This window comes from Hirundo rustica, chromosome 26 (genome assembly GCF_015227805.2).
Source record: "Hirundo rustica isolate bHirRus1 chromosome 26, bHirRus1.pri.v3, whole genome shotgun sequence".
In the NCBI taxonomy this organism is placed as follows: Eukaryota; Metazoa; Chordata; class Aves; order Passeriformes; family Hirundinidae; genus Hirundo; species Hirundo rustica.
Window position 1 is genome coordinate 1,129,206 of NC_053475.1, and position 22,753 is coordinate 1,151,958.

Consider the following 22,753-nt stretch of genomic DNA (forward strand, 5'->3'; position numbering starts at 1 on the left):
TGGAGTATGGGTGAAGAGCAGAGCTGATCCTTCTGGGCTCAGCCCTGTTCCTGCTAATGACTGTCCTGCAGGTGTGAAGGCACCAGCTCCTCTTGGAGGGCCACCATCTGCTCAGAGTCTGGCAATTAGAGGTCCCTGTGCATATGGATCAACTTGCTTTTCTGTTCATCATTCATCTCAGGTGGAATTTTTTTTTTTTTTTTTTTATCTCCCTTCTGTTTCAGTTGAAAGGCTGATTAAAGGTTCTTGACTCCGTTGTGCTCCAAATCTAATTAGGAGCTGAGTTTTCTGGGCTCTGTGGATGGGAGCTGCTTTTTAGCTTCTCTAGACTTTGGGACTGATGAGTGAAGTGTGTTTCAGTCTTTGTCACACCATGGTGGGTATGAGGCCGTGAGGAAAACGCTGCTTTCTACCAAAGGAGAAGTGCCTACATGCTAAAAATGGGGTAAAAATCACAAGCTTCTGAATCAATCCTTTTGGAAAAGGAGAGCTTGTTAGATTTAAACCTGAAATTCAAGGAGCAGTTCTACAGGTTGTGGACAGCCCTTGCTGGGGCTGGCTGGGGTGCAGTGCCTGGGATTTGGGGCTGCACCAGTGCTCCAAAGGCTCGGAACTTGGGGCTGTTGCTTGCACAGTGTCAAGGCTTTATCTTGTCCCACTCGGGCCCAGTGGGACCCTGGGAGTGGGGGAGAGGTGGGGAGGGGACCCAGCTGGCCCCCAGTGGCCAAGGGGAAATTCTGTGCCATAAAATGTTATGGGGAGCAATAAAAACCCAAGGAAGGAGGGGTTTGGCTTCTGAGGTGCCGTTTTTGGGGACTGGCTGGGCATTGCTCTGCCTGAGGAGGTGGTGAGTGGATCTCCTGGGCTTCTTTCTTTCTTTTTTTGTTTTTTTATTCTTCACCTATCAAACTGTGTTTGTCTTGACTTACAGATTTCTGGCTCTTGTTCTTCCCATTTTCCCTCCCTGTCCCTCTTGAGCAATGGGGTGTCTGTGAGGGTCCTCAGCTTCCTACAGTTCCCAACCCAAAAATCTTCTCTTCTCTGACTTCTCAATTCCCATTTCTCTTTGCATTGTGGCTCCTGTAATCTTTGTGTTAGTGGCACTGACTTTAAAAAGAATGAACAGCATTGCTATTGCCTCGTTAGTATTTGTCTGTTCTCATTAATATGCATATTTTTTAGTTAGCTTTCTTCAAGGCCTTGGACCTTCTGAATTTACTGCTGAAAAATCATAGACTGCCTATTGATTTTGCTCTGAGCATTCATTAGAGTGTGTTTTTGGGAGCTGGCAGTGCTGGGTAATGTCTCAGAGCTGGAAGATGATGTTTTGCAGGCTTCCAGCAGTTTGCCAAAGGGAGGCACGGGCAGAATGGAAAGAAATAATGGACTGGAGGCAGAGGATGAAAGAGACATTTAAACAAGTTTTCATCTGTACTTTGAAATACAAGCGAAATAGATTGAAAACACAATTAAAATCACTTTAACTGCAGCTTGTGAGCTTACATTAGTAATGGTAGGGAAAAGCTCTTCAGGAAACCCAGACAATTAATGGCTGCTGTGAACGGATCTTAAATGTTGTGTTATGCAAGGTTCATCTGTTCCCTTTCAGATATCTCTTTTGCCCTGTAGCTATTTTAGCTACCTTGTGTTTTCTCTCCAAAGAAGATCCTTTTGTTTTGTATTCAGCTTTTTTAAGGCAGCGATGGTTTCTATTTTGAAGGCTGTTCTTTTATGTCAAATCACACTTCTGTGCTTTCAGGTCTCACAGAAAAAGGAGTCAACCCAGAAGACACAAAACAGAGGATCAGAAGTCTCTTGGGGATGTCATGGCTATTGAAACTGCTTTGGAAGATGTGAAAGTAAAAGAGGAGCTGAAAAGGGGGCCGGATCTGGAGGAAGAGGAGAGAAGCAAAGGGCTGGAGGGAGAAGGTGAGGCCAGACCAGTGAGGAGCTGGGGCGAGCTCTAAAACACCTCTGTGAATACCTTGTCTGCTGCTGTTTGTTTCTGTTGAAATATCAGCAGAGTTTTCCCCAGTATTAAATCTCTGCTCACTGAAATATGTCATCATTCACAGCAGCAATTGATTTTTTTCCCCTCTCTTTAAGGATTCGGTCCAAATAGCTTTTTTTGGCAGGGCTTGAAAATTCTGTAGGCCCAAACTATTACAGGATTGTAAAAACATATATTATGTGAGGAATATTTTAAATTATTTCACAGAGAAACAAAGAAATGTATTTTTGTGTCTTGCTCTGAAAGAGAATGATCTGTGCACTGCCTTGTGCAATTCATCTCTCTTCTTCCCCTCCCTTTGTTCCCATTTTTCAGAGGCTGAATCCAGAGAGCCTCAGTTTGGGTGGGATCCACAGCTGCTGCGCGAGTCCCACTTGGGTTTCTTCAAGTTTAGCTGGAGCAGGGAAGCTTTTCAGCTTCCTCTGCATGAAATACAAAACCTTTGCTGAAAATAAAACCAGGCCATGACAACTCCCAGTCCTTTGGGATTCCTTCTGCACATCCAGTCCCCTGAACACACCCTTTGTGCAGGGGGCTCTTTCTGTGGCACTTTTTTCTTGGCTGTGTAGAAAACGTTGGAGGTCTTGCTGGGAAAAATCTGCTTTTTCCCCTCTTAATGTGTGGTTAAGTGGTTTTTTTGTCTGTGACACTCCCTCTTTGAGGCTTCTCCAGCATTCCTTACAGGGAATTAATTTACATCCATTGTATACATCCATTATTTGTTTAGCATTTGGAGAAACGGATGCTGCAAACTGTTTAGAGAACCTCGATAATGATCTTAAAGGAAATCTGTGGAAGCTCTGGGAAGAGAATTGAGGGCTTTGTTCAGAGTCTGTCAGCTAGGCAGTGTATTTTCTCTTTTCAGGGGAAATAAGGAGTTGGAGAACCATTGTTGCACAGTGCAGATACTTAATTTCTATTGCCCTAAGCTTGAGAGCATCAGCAGTGTGTTAAATTGTCTGCTCTCAGCTCTTGTACAAGTTTAACACTTGATGCTTGTAATAAATGGCCCGAAAATGCTGATTTTTCTTCAGAGACGAGAGATAAGTGACAAGGACAGATCTGAGATCATTAGAATGGCCAAGGAATAATAAAAACTCTGTTCTAGCTGAATGGCTTCCAAATCATACACTTCCACTACTTAAGAGCTCTGTAACTGGTGGCTCAGGAGGGAAGAGCTTATTTTCAGCACCATTGCAGAAGTGCCACTGGAGCAGACTCCAGCTTGGTGTGGCTGCTCGCAGATATTCAGCTTTCCTACTGAAATACCGCAATTAAATCCCAACGACTTCTCGAGTTTTCCACGTCCTGCTGTCTGCATTGCCTCTCACCAGTGTCTTAGGGTTTCATCTTGAAAGAAGAAATCAGCAGCTGTTTGGATGGCCCTGCTCGTGGCAATTCTGCTCCCCCTCCACCTTCTGCACTTCCTTTCTTTATTTCCCTGGTTTTAATTTGGCTGCATTTTCTATTACACCAGGAGAGATGACCTTGAGAAGGAGAAAGCATGAGATTTCAAAGTAGTCATGGTTGCAAAGTGGGTCCTGTGCTTTATGTTGGTTATTTGGACAAGCTGAATATTTATAACTCCAGGTTTTCAGGATTTCTGACCCAGATCCCTTACGGTGTTTACTTTCGGTTTTTATGACTCAGCTTTATATTCATAATTTATGATGTTGCTATTAATACATTTGGAATTCTTAGCAGGTTGTCTTGGGCTGTTAGGAAGGAGAGTGTTGAGATTTTACCCTTGCCTGGGCGTGCTGAGCAGCAGAAATCCTCCTGCCCAGTCAGCAGCTCTTCCTGTGGGGCTGTGCAGAGGGAACTGCAAACCTGAGTGCCAGCTCAAGGGCTGGGGGCTGCAAACCTCCTGGGCAGCCCCTTCCAAGGCCTCTCACCCTTCCCAGGGAGGAATTCCTCCTGGTGTCCAAGCTCAGCCTCCCCTGGTGCAATCTGAGGCCGTTCCCTCCTGTCCCTTTCCCCTGGGAGCAGAACCTGACCCTCTCCTTCCCCTCCTGTCAGGGAGTTGTGCAGAGCCACAAGGTCCCTCCTGATCCCCCTTTTCTCCAGCTGAGCCCTTTCCCAGCTCCCTCAGCTGCTCCTGAGTTTCCTGAGCTCTGTTGAGGGTTCACATTGTCCCTGGGCAGGCAGCCCAGCACTGCCACACATGTCCCTGGTGTCCCACCCACACCTGCCATCCTCCTGCAGCAGGACAGGAAGGACATTCCTCTCCTGACCTGCCGGTGCATTTGTGCCTTTCGGATCCTTTTCCTTCCTGGAAGTGTTCAGGATAGCCAGACAGGCTCTTGGAATTTTGCCTCCCTTTTTCCTGGCTTCTGATTCCATAGATTCACTCGCAAACTCACTTAATGCAAAAACTTTCAAGCACAGTTCTCTGTGCCAGCTGCTGTCAAATTACCCTTTAGAAGTCAATAAAGCTGGTGAATGGCATTTGTGGTGCTGTTGGGGAGAGAATTCTTGGAGTGTATAGAGAGCAAATATGATCTGGTTTTGTGCAACTGGGGAGAAATCCAATTTGCCTTTCATTCAATATGTTTGTTTCTCTAAGGAAATTCAATATTCCTTTCTCTGCAATAGAACAAACCAGTTTATCTGAGGGACTGCCTACACGAGTACAACTGTAATTATTTGAGCTGGACTTGTTCCCATTTTTATAAGTTAGTGTAAATAAAGTGATCAGACTTCTAGGAAACGCTGGGGTTAAGGTGATCCCTAGGGGATTTCAGCAGGGATTTTGGCACTTTATCCTATTGTGGGATTATTCACCCTTCTTCATGCAGAAACCTCTATTATGTGATGGTTATCCTGATTTTCCATTCAAGGGTCAGGTTTGGTGCAGCCTGAGGTGGAGGGATCTGGGTGGGTTGGAGTTGGTGAAGTTGGGGTGAACAGGCTGCCCCTGATTATCCCAGCCTGGAGATTCCCCCTCAGTGGAGAGCAGGAATTTTAATCACTGCTGGAAAATGGGAGTGTGTGGATCCCTTCACAGGGAAGAGAGGTGGGGAAGACTTCTACAGGCCAGTGCTGCCTCTGGTGACAATCCTGAGATGTTTATCTGCTCGAGAAGTGTCACATCCACGAGAGCTGTGCAGATCAACTGAGAGACAGTGAGCTGAGAGAAACAAGGACATGGGTGTGAGTAAAGGATATCTCAGGATCCAGCTGAGCTCCGTGCTGCACTTGATTTATGCTTTAAAAGCATTTTTTTAAAAAAAGCTTGATAGCAGAAATCTTTTGGTAATAATGATTCAGGTATCTTTGTTCAGTTCTTCATTTCCTGGGGCTGTTGGGTGCATTGACACACAGTAATACCCAGATAAGAGCTGTGCTTGCAAACAAGGGAGCAGCAAACTACTGATACAGAATGGGGGTCTCCAAACTCTCTTTTCTGCACCTCCTTATCAGCCAAAAAAAAAAAAAAAAATCTGAGTACACCTCCTGATACATGTCTTTATTTATATACACATTTATTTATGGGTAGCACAGAAATACATGTGTACACGTGATTTCTGTGCTAATATGCCCGTTACGAACTTACAGAAAAACAGAGATTGGAAAAGGAAGGCATAAAGATAAAAAAAAATTACTGTTTAAGATATTTATTTTATTAATGGTACAAAAATATTTCATTCCTGCACCGCAGTGGATGGTTTTGTGTCCCTGACTTTGGAGGACAAAAGCTTGAAACACAGAGTCAGGGCTAGTGTGACATATTACAGGTTTTTGGCACGCTGTCCAGTTTCTTAGGGATTTTGATATTTTCCCTCCAGGAAATGTTTTTAGCAGCCTTTGTGCTCCAGTCAGGAATTTGATAGTCCATAGAAATGATGCCAGTATTTTCTTTTTGGAGCGGCTCCTCTAGGTCAGTGCTGAGGCACAGCTGAGTGTGTGCAGCTCTCAGAGTGCTGCTGGAGCGCAGTGATTCCATGATGGGACACCCCAACACTGAGCTCTGGGAAAGGAGAGAGGGATGCCGTGTGCCTGCTGGAATGCAGTGATTCCATGGTGGGACACCCCAACACTGAGCTGTGGGAAAGGAGAGAGGGATGCTGTGTGCCTGTTGGAACGCAGTGATTCCATGGTGGGACACCCCAACACTGAGCTGTGGGAAAGGAGAGAGGGATGCTGTGTGCCTGCTGGAATGCAGTGATTCCATGGTGGGACACCCCAACACTGAGCTGTGGGAAAGGAGAGAGGGATGCTGTGTGCCTGTTGGAACGCAGTGATTCCATGGTGGGACACCCCAGCACTGAGCTCTGGGAAAGGAGAGAAGGGATGCTGTGTGCCAGCTGGAATGCAGTGATTCCATGGTGGGACACCCCAACACTGAGCTGTGTGAAAGGAGACGGATGCTGTGTGCCTGTTGGAACGCAGTGATTCCATGGTGGGACACCCCAACACTGAGCTGTGTGAAAGGAGAGAGGGATGCTGTGTGCCTGTTGGAACGCAGTGATTCCATGATGGGACACCCCAACACTGAGCTCTGGGAAAGGAGAGAGGGATGCTGTGTGCCTGTTGGAACGCAGTGATTCCATGGTGGGACACCCCAGCCCAGAGCTGTGTGAAAGGAGAGGGATGCAGAATTCCCAGGAGCTGTGCCGTGAGGTCTCAGTGTCGCCTTTGTCTCCAGCAGGGGACTGCAAGGCCAAGGCGCGGCCCCCGAAGGCCAAGGGCGAGAGGAAGAAGAAGCAGCCGTTCCCCGCTCAGCCCCCGGCCCCTCCGCAGCCCCCCGAGGCCCCGGCGCGGCCCCCGGGGCCCGGGGCAGCCCCGGCCGTGGCGCAGGCCCGGCCCCCGGCCCCGCTCAACGTGGTGCAGCCCTCGGAGGCGCCGGCCGAGGAGGACGAATTCAAGCCGCGGCCCATCATCCCCATGCTGTACGTGGTGCCCCGCAGCAAGAAGGTGGTGTTCGACAAGGAGCACATGTCCTGCCAGCAGGCCTTCGAGCAGTTCGCCACGCAGAAGGGGCTGGGCTGGCCGCAGGGCCCGCTCCAGAGCCCCGCCAAGGACGAGGACGGCGCCGAGGCCGAGCGCGCGGAGCTCGGCGCTGAGGTCAGTGCGGCGCGGCCCCGAGGCACAGCCTGCTCTAGAGGGGCGGCCTGGCCTGTGGCTGGGTTGGAGCTGGGTCGTGTTTCGGGTCCCTTCCGAGCCAGACCACTCTGGGGTTCCGTGATTGGCAGTTCCTGTGGCTGTGTAAGTGATTGAGCAGACTTTTGTGGACGTTCTGAGGCTGTCCTGATTTGAGGAAAACTCTGTCGTTTACCCAGCTTCTTAAGAGTTGGTGTTGGCTTTTGTCTGCTCCAGGAATTGGCTCAGGAGGCGTCAGTGGTTCAGCCAAAAGGCAGAGAAAAGTTTGCTGTGTGAATCCAGGAGCTCTGCCTCTCCTGTCCTGTTCCCTCCTTCGGAGTGCCCTCCAGCTTCTTGTGCTTCCTTCCAGGCTGCTTCTGCCTTCTCCAAGATGAAGATGGAGATCAAGAAGAGCCGCCGGCACCCGCTGGGCAAGCCCCCGACGCGCTCCCCGCTGTCCGTGGTCAAACAGGAGACCTCGAGTGACGAGGGTGAGTGAGCAGCACCAGGGACGTGTGGATGTCCTGTCCGAGGTCCTGTCTGACCCAGGGAGTTGCTGAAAAACTGGGTGGCCTGAAATTCTGTGTTAAACGTAGCTGGTAGGAAATGCGGCGTGTTCCCGTTTCGATAACCCAGCTGGAAACAAAACTCCTCCGTGGGAGGTGTCACTTCTCACCTCCCACCCCTTTTTTCACTCAAGAAAAATATTTTGCTGGCTGCAGAACGAGGTAACGTTTTGGGCAAAGAGAAAAAAAGAGTTGGCAGAAAATAATATCTTAAAGGCAAAGCTCTGTCTTGGATATTGCAGTGGGGTGAGATCTGTTCCCCTTGGAGGCAGCGGAGGTCAGGTCTGCTCTCGTGTGTGAGGAAAGTCAGTTCTAACCTTTTGCTTGGCTCCTAATTCACGTCAGTGTTGGGCTCCAATTTTCCTTGGCAGATGCAGAAATGAGAATTAAAATGTTTTTCGGTGGTTAACTGTACACCACTGATTCTTCTTTTCCCACGTTCCAGTCCCTGTGAATGCCCCAACAGTCTGGACTGAGGGAAAGAAAAGATTCTTACCTCTCACTCTGTTTTGTGGTATAATTGCCCACTTTGGGGCCTTTCCCACATTGCTCAGAGTATGGACAAACCCCCAGGAGGGAGGTTTTGTGTGCTGGGTCGGGCACTTGGGTGTAGCTGGCAGCCCCTGCCCTGCGCTCCTCATTCCAAAGGACAGCGCCTTTCCCATTCACCCTCCTTCCGGAGCGCACCCATTGATTTTAGAGCAGCCTCCTGCAGAAGGGCTTCTCTGAGCACAGAGCTCCTTTCCTCACTGAGGAGCACGCATTTGATGCCTTCCAAGTGTGTAAGGTGGACTGAAGTGTGCAGAGGCAGCTGAGACTCGTTATCTTGCTTTGGTGTGAGACCTTGGAGCCAGCCCTGTGCAGGAGGATCCTCATTAGGCAGATTCTTCTCCCTGCTTTGACTCGTTGGATGGCGTTTGGGGACTTGGCTGGTGGAGCAGGGGCAGCTCTTGTGGAATTTCTTGGGGACTGATTTACAGCTCTGCTGGGCAAAATCTGATCAAACAGATTCTTCCCTCCCCACCAGGGAATAGAGGCAGCTCTCTGCACCCCGGGCTTTTTCAGGGAATGATGTGCAAGGATGATCCGCAGGAGAGCAGTGAGCATGCAGATTAAGGGAATGCACGTGTCACACAAAGATTCAGCCCAGACAAATCGTTTGCAATGTGGGAGCCATCCTGAATGCCGCATGTCCCCCTGGATCCATCCTGGAGGAGCGAAGGTGGTAGCACACAGCAGTCATTCCCTTTCTTCTCTCCCTCTGTCACTCTGGATTAGGCTGCTGCTGTCACTGATTTCTCCGGTATCATAAATCCTGGCCTGTCACCTGACGTGCCTCGACTGAAATTTGGAGAAACGCGAGTTTTGATTCATGTCTTAAAAATAAAAGAGATAAGAACCTTTTTAGGAGTTAACGTTCATATGAAATGTGACAGAGCCACACAGCCAGAACTCATCACCTCAAAAAAGGGGATTCATTAAACACAATAAAATTTCCACATTGTCTGACAAATAAGTTACGGGCGACATTTAAAATCTGAGATGTAAACTCAGCCATTAATGTTTTACTCCAAGTTCCTTTTATCCTTTCAGGTAACCCAAGAGTCAGAAAATCTTCAAAGGGAGGGAGAGCTGGAGAGGAGACTTAGACTTGTAGAGCAGAACATAAACTGCTTATTTCCAGTAATTAACAGTGGAGCAGTGAACAATTTGGTTTAATGTGCTGAGCTCTGGGGATAATGTTCTTCCAAGATGTTTTTGAGTTCCCTGTTCTTTTGGAAACTTTGCAGATTGGTGATGCAGGGGGTGATTTACACTCAGCCTTGAGTGGAAAATTTCTTTAACACTTACAGTGACTCAAAACTCCTTCATAAGGAAGGGTAAGAAACTTGGACCCCCAGATCCCAGCCAAATGGACTCTGCAGCGGTTTAATCATGAAATGCCGAGGACCTTTTAAAAGTTTATAAAATAAAGAATTAGCAAACTAATTAGCAGGAGCAGTCCCTGGCAGAGCTGTGGCAGAGGGAGGGATGGTGGGGAATGCAGGTGGGAGGTTCAGTGGTGTGGGAGTGGCTGCACAGACCCCGGAGCCAGGGTCAGTGTGTGCAGGACAGCTCTGGGATGCACCCTGGGGTGTTTGGGTCAGCCTGGAGTGGGGAAACCGGGAGCTGGCCTGGCCACAGCAGCACCAGCTGCATCCACAGCTCCCAGAGCATGCAGCTCCCTGCTGCAGACAGGAAAGGGGCATTTCCTTGCACTGGCATCCTGTGTTTTGAACCCACCAAAGTTCAAATTAAATCTTCATTAAAGGATGGTGGAGGTTTCACAGCTGGAAAGGGGAGGGAGTTACAAAGGCAGTAAATCTCCTCTCTATCCTTCCTCGTGGCCAGTTCCTTCATGTCACTGCTGTCCCTGTCTTGTGTATCCTGTCCCCAAAGGGGAGATTCTGTCCATTTAAGGAATTATTTGGGGCACAGGCGTATGAGAAAACATGGAGGGGTTGAATGTTTTTATTTATTGCACTTCTTGTGTTGTTGAGACCTGAACTGTTTAACCTAGCCTTTGCTCCTTTTTGCCTCTTCTAACCATAAACTCTTTTGCCTTTACTGACTGCCTGTTGTTTTGGGATTTTTTTTTTTTTTTTTCTCCTTTTCATTCTAGAAACGTTTCCATTTTCTGGAGAGGAAGATATGAGTGATCCAGAGGCTTTGAAATCTTTACTTTCCTTCCAGTGGAAGAACAAAGCATTTAATTTCCCAGCTGAAAGGAAGTTCAATGCAGCTGCTGCCCTGAGCGAGCCATACTGTGCTGTCTGCACCCTCTTCTACCCCTATAACCAGGTAATTCCTCCCTGGAACTTTCATGAAGAGATTTTTCCCTAAATCTCATCTAAACCTCTGACACTGCTCTGATGGACGAATTGGGACGCAGACATTTCTGATAGAGACAAACCCATACAAATTTGCACACCAAAGAAAAGGGTTTGGATTTGGCAGTGGTTGGAGGCTTTTTTTGTTATCTCTCCTGGCTTCCCTGGCTTGCTCAGTGCTCATTTGGAAACCACACTGAAGGAGCTTTGCAAACACTGTTCCATGCAGAGAAAAGTCACACCAGGCTCCTGTTTCCATACGAGCCCGAGTTGCTGAATTTATGCAAACAAGCCACAAAATAAAAATTTACTGAGTAAGCACATCCATCATCTTTTTTTGGAAGCTACCAATATGCTTTGGGAGATGTTATGAGCAGAAAGGCAAAATTCATCAGATGAATTAGTTATTTGTGCAGTTGTGCATCGATTTGTTCTCACATAAAGCCAAATCTGGCTTTGTGTGCCCACCAGGAATTCGTGCCTTAGATACTTGTAGCTGTGTTGGAAGCTTTTCCTGAGGAAAGCAGAACCCCTTCAATAAAATCTCTTGATTTATTATATGGACTGAAAATAAAATATCTGTTCTGATTGCTGGCTCTTGTGAGGAAAACTGGGTGCAGCTGAGCTGGTTTTATCCATTGCTTTTAACTCTGTCTGCTACCAGAAACCTTGAAATGTCCTTCAGGAGAACTTCTTGCAGGAAAAGTAGGGAAGGATGCCAGAGGGATGGGAGAGAGGGAGGGAAGGTCTTGCTTTTAGTAATATTTTCCTTTTTATTTTTCCTTGGTGTTTTCAGCTGCAATTTAGGAATTTAGATTTTTGCAGAAGAAAAAAAGCCAGGAAAAGCAGCTCATTATTCTAATGCTTCTTTGAGCTTTCTCAACAAATTACAGATCCCAATTGATGCCTGAGGAGGAGGGGGAGAGGAAAGGGAGGGGTGGGAATCAGGATTTGAGGCCTTGTTTTGGCTGTCAGGTTTGGGGTGACTTTTTTTTGCAAGGGGAATGCACAGAGTGGAAGTGAAAGTGTGGCCAGTGATGGGGTTTTTGTCTCTCCAGTCCTCACAGGTGGAGAAGGAAGCTGCCCCTGCCTCCACAGGGGAGCCATCCTCGTTCCTGCACCTTTCCAGGTGTGGGCAGAAGACCAAGCCCCTGATCCCGGAGATGTGCTTTACCTCAAGTGGAGAAAACACCGAGCCCCTTCCTTCCAATTCCTACATTGGAGAGGATGGAACCAGTCCCTTGATATCCTGTGCCAAATGCTGCCTGCAGGTTCATGCTAGTGAGTGCTTCACCTTCCCCAAAGCTCAGCGGGTTGTGTGCTGTTGTATCTGAGCTCCTTCTTGGCAGGTTGTATCCTGTCACTCCCATTTTTATCTTTGTGGGTACGAGGATATCAGGAATCCCAGAAGGGTTTGTATTGGAAGGACTTTCAAGCTCATCCAGCTCCCATCCCCTGCCATGGGCACCTTTCTCTCAAAGCTTATCTGTGTATTCAAGTCCATCTTGGCAGTCACTGATCTTAAAAATACACACCAATATTCTTTTTACTGCTTATTTTGTTGGCTGATTCTTCTCTGTCTCACAGAAAAGATTCTTTCTTTTGATACCTTTCATTTTTTTGTAATAAAGCAGAACTCAAAGGCTTTATTGCACTCTTTTCTCTCACATATTTCGTTCCAGTATTGTTCTGCTGGGGGAAGCTATATTGTTCCTGCATGCAGCAGAGATTATGGAGTAGTTTGAGATATATTTTATTAGTGTCTGTGATAGTGTTTGTAGTAATGGCACTTGATTACAAAAGGGAACATATGTCTGTTTGCTTCCCTGATAGTTATGTCTAAAAGAAGATCTGATTAATCCTGGTGGAGTGTACCTTCAGTGGAGATTGAACAGCATCCAGTTAACATTTGTGACGAATTACTGTTCAGCTGTTTGATCTTGACAGATGGGGAATCTTATTTGACTTGCATCAGCTGGAATTACTTCTGCTGTTCCAATTTTAGAGTCTGCAGGTCCCCGTGCAGCTCAGCAGGGCCGGGGACCTGGAAGGCAACTTTTGTTTCTCCTGAATCCCTGCTGATGGTCATTGCTGGCTGATCAGGCCAGGGGATGCAGAGTGGGTGTGAGGAGGAAGATTTCACCCTGCCTTCACAAGTCAGGGCTGCTGCATCGTGTCCATCCTTAGGCCTGCAATAGTCCAGCCTATCAGAATGGTTTCTGTGGCTGAGTTCTGTTTAAGGACAGAGGGGTGTGAGCAAGATGATGTTAATCTGCAGGCTCAGACCTGGGATCCATCCTTTTTTAGAGAAACTCGGTTTTATATTTTGGCTGTACTCTCCCCTTGAGGACAGGACAGGACAAAATCTGTTAAATCTGGCTGTTAAATCTGATGGAGGCTCCGGTGCCTGGTCGTTTCCTTGTGCTCTGTGACATCCCTTTGACTTTGCTGCAGAGAATCCATTTGCTTTTATTGCAGGATTGCAGTGGTGAGGTGTATTTTGGCTGGCTGTAAAACCAGCTGGCAGCCTGTGTGTTCTTGGGAAGTGCCCTCTCAAACTGCACTGAGTTCCAGCAGCCAGGCCCTACAGAGAGGGAGAGGTTTGGGAAGGTTTCTGGGCTTTTGAGGCACTGACAAAATCCATAAAAAGAGGATATTTTTCTTAGTCTGCTTGGATTAACCTTATGGGACAACCTGGGGTTCAGTGAATGGTTCTGCCCTCACAGAATCACAGAGTCACTGAGGCTGGAAAAAGCCTTTAAGGTCTTTTACATAGCCCAGCACCAGCACCCTGCCCACCACCAGCCATGTCCCCAGGTGCCACATCCATGGGTTTTTTGACCACTTCCAGAGATGGTGATTCCACCTCTGCCCTGGCCAGGCTGTTCCAATGCTTTAAAACCCTTTCCATGAAAAATTTTTTCCTAATTTTTAGTCTAAACGTCCCCTGGTGCAGCCCAAAGCTGTGCTCAGGGTCTGACTCGGTTTTGGACTGACACCCCTGTCCCTGTTCTTTGCTTCCCTGATTTGCCATATGATGAAAAGAGACCTCAGATGTGGAGAGCAGCTGCAGATCCATAGTATTGACTTTCTTTGACATGCTGTTTATCTGGTTAAGTGGCTGATATTTATAAATCAGGCTGTTGCGGCAATCCCGGTGCTTTCTGAAAGTCTTCTTTTGAGTTTAATTCAGTAATCTGAGATTGTTGTTCCCAGCTGAAATTTTCTGTTCAGTTTGTTGGGATAGGTGAAGGCTGGATGGGATTTTGTTAGGGAGGATAGAGGCTGCATGGAATGAGCTGTGTTAGTTGAGAGCATTATCTTCAATTTTCCACTCACTTTACAAGCTTGCAGGAATCATGTAGTTCTACTTTTCCAAAACTGGATCTTTGAGTTTTCCCCATTGTTTTCAATGACAAACCTCTGTGCCTTTTATAGCATTTTAAGGACTTTTTTTGTTCTTACTTCCCTATCTTTATAATGGGCATAATACCAATTTACTATTTTGGTGGTGTTGTAGGAGGATTTGGTGCATGCATGTTACAGCAGTTGATGCTCTGTAAAATGAGATGTTTTTAACACTTCCTATAACCATAAATTAGATACTGCTAACCATGGGGAATGCAGGTATTTAATTTCCTTGCAGTATTATTTGGCTTGTCCTTCCTCATAACACCACACAGCAAAAGTAACTGCTTCAACCTCGCCAAAATTCAGTGCCCTTCCCTGTTTTGATGTGTGAGTGCACTCCAGCAGCGGTGGCATCACCTTGGAGCCCAGTTCCTTCCTAGAGAAACAAAATCTTGCTATTGGAGTCCTTAGAAAAGTGAAAAACAGTCGTGAGGGTTAGACCTGCGTGGGGGTTTTGGTTTGTTGTTTCCAGACCTGCTGGTCCCAGTTCTGATTTTCCTGAAGCCTCTTGAGTACAGTTCCTCAAACGCTTTCAAAGTTGTTTCTGAGCTGAGAAGTCCCGCAGTCAGGCTCAGAGGTGCTGCCAGGGCCCTGCTGTGACGGGGCTGTGACTCTGTTTGCTGCAGGCTGTTACGGGATTCGCCCGGAGCTGGTGAACGAGAGCTGGTGGTGCTCGCGGTGCTCGGCCGGCGCGTGGGCAGCGGTAAGGACCAGGCAGTGGGCAGTGGGCACTGGGCAATGGGCAGTGGGCAGTGGGTACTGGGCAGTGGGCAGTGGGCACTGGGCAGTGGACACTGGGCACTGGGCAGTGGGCAGTGGGTACTGGGCAGTGGGCAGTGGGCACCGGGCAGTGGACACTGGGCACCGGGCAGTGGGCAGTGGGCACCGGGCAGTGGGCACCGGGCAGTGGGCAGTGGGCACCGGGCAGTGGACACTGGGCACCAGGCAGTGGGCAGTGGGGACCGGGCAGTGGACACTGGGCACCGGGCAGTGGACACCAGGCACCGGGCAATTGGCACTAGACACTGGGCAATGGGCTCCAGACACCGGGCACTGCACACTGTATGCTGGGCACTGGGCACTGGTCACTGGGCAATGAGCATGGGGCACTGGGCTCTGGACACTGGGCAATGGATGTTGGACACTGCACACTGGGGCACTGGGCATGGGGCAGTGGACACTGGGCGCTGCACACTGGGCACTGCTGGGATCGCTCAGATGAACAGCCTGGCAGAGCTTTTGGCTCCCGTTCTGATGGAGCTGTGTTCCCGCAGGAGTGCTGCCTGTGCAATCTCAGGGGAGGAGCTCTCCAGATGACCACTGATGGCCGGTGAGTGCTGGCTTTGGGTGTATTTTCCTTCCATACTGCGCCTCATCTCCTTGTCTTGTGAAATTGGTCTTAATGTTCAGCTTAGCAGCATCTTTTGGGGTTCTGGAGGGAACTGCTCCTCTCTGACTTGGCAGGATGAGCCCAAGGGCTGCCCTACACTGCACCGGGCTGCTCAACAGCAGAGCTTCTGAACTCCTGCTGAAGGTGGTTGTTTCTCAGAGAAAAGTCTTCTCAGAGAATGTTCAGCATTGTGCAAAATCAGTGTAAAAGAAGGTTGATTTGTGTTGTTGCAGAGGCATTTACCTTGTGCCACCCTGATTAGCAGTCGATTGGGAACGTTGCCAAGGCTGCCAGCCCCTGGAAATGTGCCTCGATGCTGGGAGAGGCAGGGAAATGTTAACTGCCCTCCTGAGCATTTCACTCAGATGATGGCAGGTCCTGATTTGTGTCTTCACTTTGCTCCCCAGGTGGGTCCACGTGATCTGTGCAATCGCTGTCCCGGAGGCGCGTTTCCTCAATGTCATAGAGCGTCATCCTGTGGACATCAGCGCTATCCCCGAGCAGAGGTGGAGACTGGTGGGTGTCTGGTGCTGGGGACTGTGTTTGGGAACAAGAGCCAGGGGGGAAAAGCTGTTACTAGACAGAAAAACATTGTGTGGGTTTGTAAAGCAGCTGAGATTGGAGTTGATCTCACTCTCATTTCCAAACAAAAGCTGCGTTGTTTGTGTCTGCTGAGCCCTGTCAGTGCTTTGACACACACAGCCAGCTCTGATTTCCAGATGTGCCTCTGCTCTCTGGGAGCCTGCTGCACCCTGGGCAGAGCCTGGGACTCCTTCCCCCCGCAGTCAGGTGCAAACTGCCTGAAAGCTCCGTTTGCTCCAGGTACTGCACAGCGGGAGTGCAAATGGACATGGTGACTCGAGAGAGGCTGACTTGTTCATCTCTAATTCATCTTGCCTTACAACTTTTCTCTTTTTCTATCAAGAAATCTCTTGTAGAAATTGAATAAACATTTCTTTGACCCTGACTGCAAGGCGAGACTGCAAGGATTTTAACACAAGCCCAGCTCCAAGTTGTTATTTAGCTGTGTGGCCTCATCCGAGGGATTAGTAATGGACGATTCATTAGCTCAGAGCAATTTATCTTAATGTTAGTTAATGCTCCATCACTATAGCGTGTTATTGCAAAATAAATTGTGCTTTTGCTGCTTTTTTTGGTACAGAAGTCAGCTGGGTGACACAGTGTGGGATGGGGAAGGTGCTGGAGCAGTGATAGATGGGTTAGCGCTGATGGATTCGTTAACAGAGCTGCTACTTAGTGCAGTGAGCCCGGGTGAGAGATTAGGAGGAACCTATCCCTGCTTCCAGAGTTATTTCTCTGTTGTGCAAATGGGTTTTGTACACAAATGTGAATGTAAAAAGCATTCATTATTCAGCAGGAGTGATGGGGCAGCGCAGTGCCAGGGTGATAAATCTTGCAGCGGTGGCTCTTTATGGATCAGCTGACACTTCCAACGTGCATCCTCTTCATTACCAGCACTTGTAACGCTGAACTTAAAATCCTTTTACACAGCACTCACTTGTATTGCTTAATGGAGCCTCACAAGGAAACATGACTTAATTCTTTAACCCTTCCTTGGCTGCCTGGCAGTCCTGCAGAGCCAGGGCGGTGTCTGTGTGTCCGACTGCGCTGCTTTGCTCTGCTCCAAAGCACAGCCAGTGCCTACCAGAGCCTCTGCATGGACCCCCTGCACCCATTTCCCCTTCATTCCTCAATTAAAACTGCCAAGTTTCATAGAATCCCAGAACATCCTGGGTTGGGAGGGTCCCCAAAGACCGTCAGTCCAACTCCTGGCCCTGCACAGACACCCCAACAATCCCACCCTGAGAGTTCTGGAAAGAAATTTTGTTCAATTTCTTCTGTTGTATTCCATTTGCACTCCAAGTTTTCTTCCTGTCTTGGGGAATGTGGAGAATTTTTGCATGAAGTGCCTCGACTTACACGGGCCAGTGTTGGAATTTACAGGCAGAGCCTGTAAATTATGCTGCTGTCAGCCAGAGCCTGGCTTGTAGCTCACGTGTCAAAGCTTGGCTGTAAACCCTTCACTTGGAAAGTTTTAGAGTTACCAATTAGGTAAGGATTAAACAATTACTGTGGATGGCAGAGTACAGAGGCAGCAGTGTGAGGTTTGGGCTACAAAGGGAATGAAAATTGGATGAGGTTGTGTGGAGAGCCTCATGAGCCGTGGTGGGGAGTTTTAGGATGATTCTTGGGAATCTGCAGGTAATTCCTGCAGCGTGTGGGGAGTCAGTGGAGGAGCTGGGGGTGTCTGTGCTTTGGAGGTGAGCAGCTGCAGTTGGGAAGATAAACTGAGGGTGACTAAATGGTGATGACGTTGGAGCTCCTGACCCAGGCAATGGTGGGCTTGGTGCAGTACTTGATAAAATTGGGAAGATGACTTTTGTAGCTGGAAAAGGTGGAAAAGGGAGGGAAGGAATGATGTGAAGGGTGAGGACAGTTGATGTGAATGGCTGAGGGTAGTGGAGGAGAGAGAGGGTATGGATTATCTTTGGTTATTATTTGATTTTTCATATGTTTGTATTGTTTGAAGTTCCTGTGATGGGGGCAGAGGTACCAAGGAGTGGCAGTGTTCTGGTGAAAGGTGTATCCTGTGCTCTGAGCATGGACCAGGTGTCCCTGTGCAAGCACAGACTTTTCAAGCCATTTGTGGTTATGGCACCATTTTCAGGACTGCAGTTTCCTGCTCCCAGATTGATGGCACATTACAGGCCTGTGCACGTAAATTATTTATGACGTGGAAATTTGGAATAATTAGCTGTCATTCCTCAGTGGAGTAAATGAATTGCAGTGTTCATCATGCAGCAGACAGCCCATTTCTTACTCTCAGCTGTGACCTGACTCTGGTGTGCATTTATTCCGAAGATTTCTCTCCTGTGCTTTGCGCTCTTTTCCCTCCCACGGAAAATGCCTTTAAATCTCCATGTGCAGCTTTCCTGCAGCACTTGGCACTGGTGTTTCTGTCCATCCCAGCTCCCAACTTCCACATCTGCATTTTCAGACCATCCCAGACTGGTTTGGGTTGGGAGGGGCCTTAAACCCACCCAGTGCCACCCCTGCCATGGGCAGGGACACATCCCACTGTTCCAGGCTGCTCCAGCCTGGCCTTGGGCTCTGCCAGGGATCCAGGGGCAGCCACAGCTGCTCTGGGCACTGTGTGCCAACGTTTTACCACTCTCACATCCAGGAATTGTCCTTTCCTCCATCACTCCTTACACTTGAGGCTCGCCATCACTCACATTTATCTTTTGATGGGATTTGCTCTGAGCATCCCTTTGGTGCAGCTCTTGTGCTGTCGCAGGGAGGTTGTGTGGGCACAGGGTGGCACTGCCTGCGTGCTAACCCTGGCTTGGCAGGGTCCTGTTGGCATCAGCAGGGGCAGATTGCTGCCCTGGGAGGGTTAATGCTCCCCGAGGCCCCTGTGTGCCAGCAGCTGTCCCTGCTGCTGGGCCGAGGGGATATCGACGGGTTAATAATGGCATCTGTGCTATGGACTCCCCTCAGTCCTGCTGGGCACTTTCCTGGTGCTTATCTGCCTCTGGAACATGGTCTGCAGAGCGATAAAGGCTCAGCTTATTAAAGGCTAAACCCACGTTGGCAGCGCTCAGGCTCTGGCTTTGAATTTCCTGGCTTTTGTTCGTTTGTGTAAAAAGGCCAAATTAATCTTTGGTGTAAACAAACTGCCTTCAGTTAATTCATAGGAAGGGATGGGACTTATTTCATGTAAATGTGAGCCAGAGCCCAGGCAGGGAGGGGAGTGTTGCACAGGAGTAACAAAGAATAAATCTCCTGTTCTTTGGCACCTTTTGCTTTCAAGGAAGAGAAGCGTTCCTGGAAGAGGAATCCCAGAATGGTTTGGGTTGGATGGGACCTTGTAGTTTTGGAGTTCCACCTCCTGCCATGGTCAGGGACACCTTTTGTTCGTTTGAACCATGACAGGCACATTTGTCTCGTGTCTGTGATATTAATGTTGCCCTGATTTGCCTTGTCCCAGCCTCAGATAAGGTAGAGAAGCTGCCCCACCCCTGGAAGTGTCCAAGGCCAGCTTGGACGGGGCTGGATGACTGGGATGAGCTTTAAGGTCCTTCCAGCTCAAACCATTGTGGGATTTGCTGATCAGTGACAGATTCCTAGAAATGTTAAAAACTGAACGGTGTTTCCAAATGGATCCCTGCAAGCATCCGTTCTTTAGACTGGGAGTCCCAAATTCTCCTTTTCTGTATTTTCTGAGGGGCTGGGAATAAGAATTGGTGCTGTTATAGGGAGTGAGAAAATCTATCTTGTTCCCACTACAGCTCCTGCTCCCTGCCAGTGCCATCAGGCTCAGGATTCTTAACTCTGAGAAAATGTAATTTCTTTTTAAAACAGTCACACGTCTTACATTGATTTACCTAATAACTGGATCTGCTTTGCAGAAAATGAGTGTGAAAATGTCTCCAAGATTTCAGACCTTTCCCCCCCGCCCATAATTCTGGCGTTTTTCTACAATGTTTTTATTTCTTTTGCTTGCAACACTGACTGAATTATCTACAGCGGCTCATCTGACATGGATGCCAATAAAATATTTATGCTTGATATGCTTATGCATCTAAAACAAACACACAGTATTTTTGTTCCATTATATGATTCTATATTCCATGAGATCTAATCAATACAACGTCCCATTAAATACAATCGAGCAAATTGCCACCCAGTCACTGCGTTCTGTTCTTTCAGGAAAATGGAAATGTTATTTTCCAGCAGTGCACCTGGGAGGATCCAGCTGCTGTTGGAATGAATGAAATGTGGGTGCCCTGCTGTTTGTGAGGAGGGTGAGGGTGCAGCACTTCTCTGGTACCGCTGGCGGGTGTTTGCCTGGTTCCAGTCAGCCCAGTCCAAACCGGAGTCCGCTCTGGCTGTGCCCAGTGTGGCTCTGCAGGCCCTGGCACGGCCATGGGAGCGCTGAGGAAGGGAATGACAGAATCTGCTGGAGTTGTTTTGGCTTGCAGAGACCCTGAGCGTGTGCCCGCAGACAGTCCTGTGGCACAGAACGTGGCCGTGCCAGCCGCCGGTGCCGCGTCCGTGGGGGCTCCGGGCTCTGCTCCTTGCTCAGATCTGAGCTCTGCCCCTGTTCCCTTGCAGAGGTGTGTGTACTGCAGGAAGAGGATGAAGAAGGTGTCGGGGGCCTGCGTGCAGTGCTCCTACGAGCACTGCTCCACGTCCTTCCACGTGACGTGCGCGCACGCGGCCGGCGTGCCCATGGAGCCCGACGACTGGCCCTACGTCGTGTCCATCACCTGCTTCAAGCACAAAGCAGCAAACCACAGCGTAAGGCTTTGGGCCTTCTGTGCTGGGGGGTTTGGGGTTTTTGTTGGGTTGTTTTGTTTCTGGGGTTTTTTTAAAATAGTTTTTCCCCACCGGTGTTGGCTCGAAATGTTTTGTGCTTTTAATGCAGAAGGTTTGTCCAGGAAGCCGTTGTTGGGGATGGCTTTAATCTGCAAGGGGGTTGGTTTGGATGGGATATTGGGAAGGAATTCCTGGCTGTGAAGAGGGTAAAACATGGCACAGGGTGCCCAGAGCAGCTCTGGCTGCTCCTGGATCCCTGGCAGTGGCCAGGTGGACACTGGGGCTTGGAGCAGCCTGGCACAGTGGGAGGTGTCCCTGCCCTGGCAGGGGTGGCGCTGGGCTCTGAAGTCCTTCCCACCCAAACCATTCCATGGAGCTTTAGGCACAGCTCTCCCTGCTGTGGCTGGCAGCTGATCCGCTGTGTCCCGCAGGTCCCGTTCCGGAGGGAGGTGGCCCTGGGGCAGACGGTGATCACCAAGAACAGGAACGGGCTCTACTATCGCTGCAGGGTCATCGGCACCAGCACCCAGACCTTCTACGAAGTGAACTTCGACGATGGCTCCTACAGCGACAACGTTTACCCCGAGAGCATCATTGTAAGGCAGCCCTGGGGACGCCGCTGTGTCGCAGCAGCACAAACTGATCCGTGCCTTGGGCTGGAACGGCAAAGCAAAACTTTTTCATTTTAATTTTTAAGTTGCTGCTTGCCTAGAAAAATCTCATCCTGCTCTTCGTGACAGATCTCGTTTCTGACATTATCTCATTTAGATTTTGGTCGCTTTACAAAGATGTGATCTTGCTGAATGCAGATGACTTCACAGAAAGCGGTGTTTGTTCTAAGTTTCATCCTATTTGTTTTGTGGTTGAATAATCTTATTTTTCAACTGACAAGCGTGATTCATGGGGGAAGCAGATTGTCCGTGAGCACTTCTGGTTCCAAACAGGGAATTCACTTAATAGAGGGAATGTCTAGAAGAGGCTGATTTGTCAGCTCATGCATTGCCTTCCTGATTGTGCCACTGATTCACTGAGTTGCCCTGCTTATTTCTGAGATACAGGAGATGTGAAGCAGGGGGATTTGTAATGAGAAATGCCCACGAACCGGGTGCTGTCAGCAGAAGGAGCTGCCGGAGCTGATTGCTCAGGCTGGTTTTGTTTGAGATGCCCACAATTAATCACAAGTGCAGAAGTGTTCCTCGTTGCTCGTGACGATGCTGTGTGATTTTAGCACACCTCTGGCTCCCGAGCTCTGCTGGGGTTGTGTGTCTGATCCCTCTCTCTCTGTCCCCAGAGCAGGGATTGCCTCCAGCTGGGGCCTCCTCTGGAGGGGGAGCTGGTGCAGCTGCAGTGGACGGACGGGATCATCTACAAGGCCAAGTTCATTGCAGCGCAGATCAGTCAGATTTACCAGGTGAGTGTGGCAGCCCTGGGAGCTGAGCCTGCTCCAGGGATGGGCTGCTGGGGCTGGGCAGAGCAGGAGGAGGCTTTGGGAGCACAGATGATTTATTTCCTCTGAGTTTATCCAGCCTGAACTTCCATTAAACTGTGCTCTGTGTCCTTCTGCCTTAGACAGAAAAGTGTATTAAAGTCTTGGGCAAAGGAAATAAGAATCCCTTAAAAACTTTTAATAGTTTTAACATTTTGCTGCGCACGTTTCCACGAATAAACGTCCCTGGAACATCTGATGCATAATTCATGACATAATCAGTGCTTAGCAAAAAGGGTTTCGTGGGAGGAGTTTTTTGTACCTGGCTGACTATTTCTGCTGGTTGAAATACAAATGTACTTTAGTAGCTGGAGTTGTTTCCGTGTGACCTGTGAAAATGCTTTGTTTAAGATGAAAGAAATTCTTATTACCATACTGGCCTGAATACAGCGCTGCTTTTATTAGAAGTGAAAAGCCGCTTCTTTTTCAGGATACAAATCAAAACATCAGTAGAAATGCGAGGTGCTGGGCCAGCTGGAGTGCAGATATTCTGGGACTCGTGGAGCACTGAATGAGTCCACTTGGCTAAGACAGAGGAGGCTGAACAGCGCTGAAAGCAGCACTTTTTGGGCTCAGCATCCTCACCAGAGCTTG

General features: G+C 48.7%; 1 protein-coding gene across 8 annotated transcripts in view; it reads left to right on the top strand.

Moving 5' to 3' along the window:
* The window catches only part of KDM4B (lysine demethylase 4B), a 72,713-nt gene that overhangs the window by 47,726 nt on the left and 2,234 nt on the right, over window positions 1-22,753 (top strand). For 7 of the 8 annotated variants that reach the window (XM_040086621.2, XM_040086619.1, XM_058423595.1 and 4 more), the window contains 11 exons: window positions 1,760-1,929; window positions 6,660-7,078; window positions 7,464-7,584; window positions 10,322-10,500; window positions 11,588-11,810; window positions 14,567-14,643; window positions 15,215-15,270; window positions 15,738-15,846; window positions 20,470-20,655; window positions 21,105-21,269; window positions 21,965-22,084. In XM_040086621.2, coding sequence (XP_039942555.1) covers window positions 1,760-1,929; window positions 6,660-7,078; window positions 7,464-7,584; window positions 10,322-10,500; window positions 11,588-11,810; window positions 14,567-14,643; window positions 15,215-15,270; window positions 15,738-15,846; window positions 20,470-20,655; window positions 21,105-21,269; window positions 21,965-22,084 — 1,825 coding nt within the window. The remainder of the gene's footprint in view (window positions 1-1,759; window positions 1,930-6,659; window positions 7,079-7,463; window positions 7,585-10,321; window positions 10,501-11,587; window positions 11,811-14,566; window positions 14,644-15,214; window positions 15,271-15,737; window positions 15,847-20,469; window positions 20,656-21,104; window positions 21,270-21,964; window positions 22,085-22,753) is intronic. The other variant, XM_040086620.1, reaches the window with a different exon arrangement.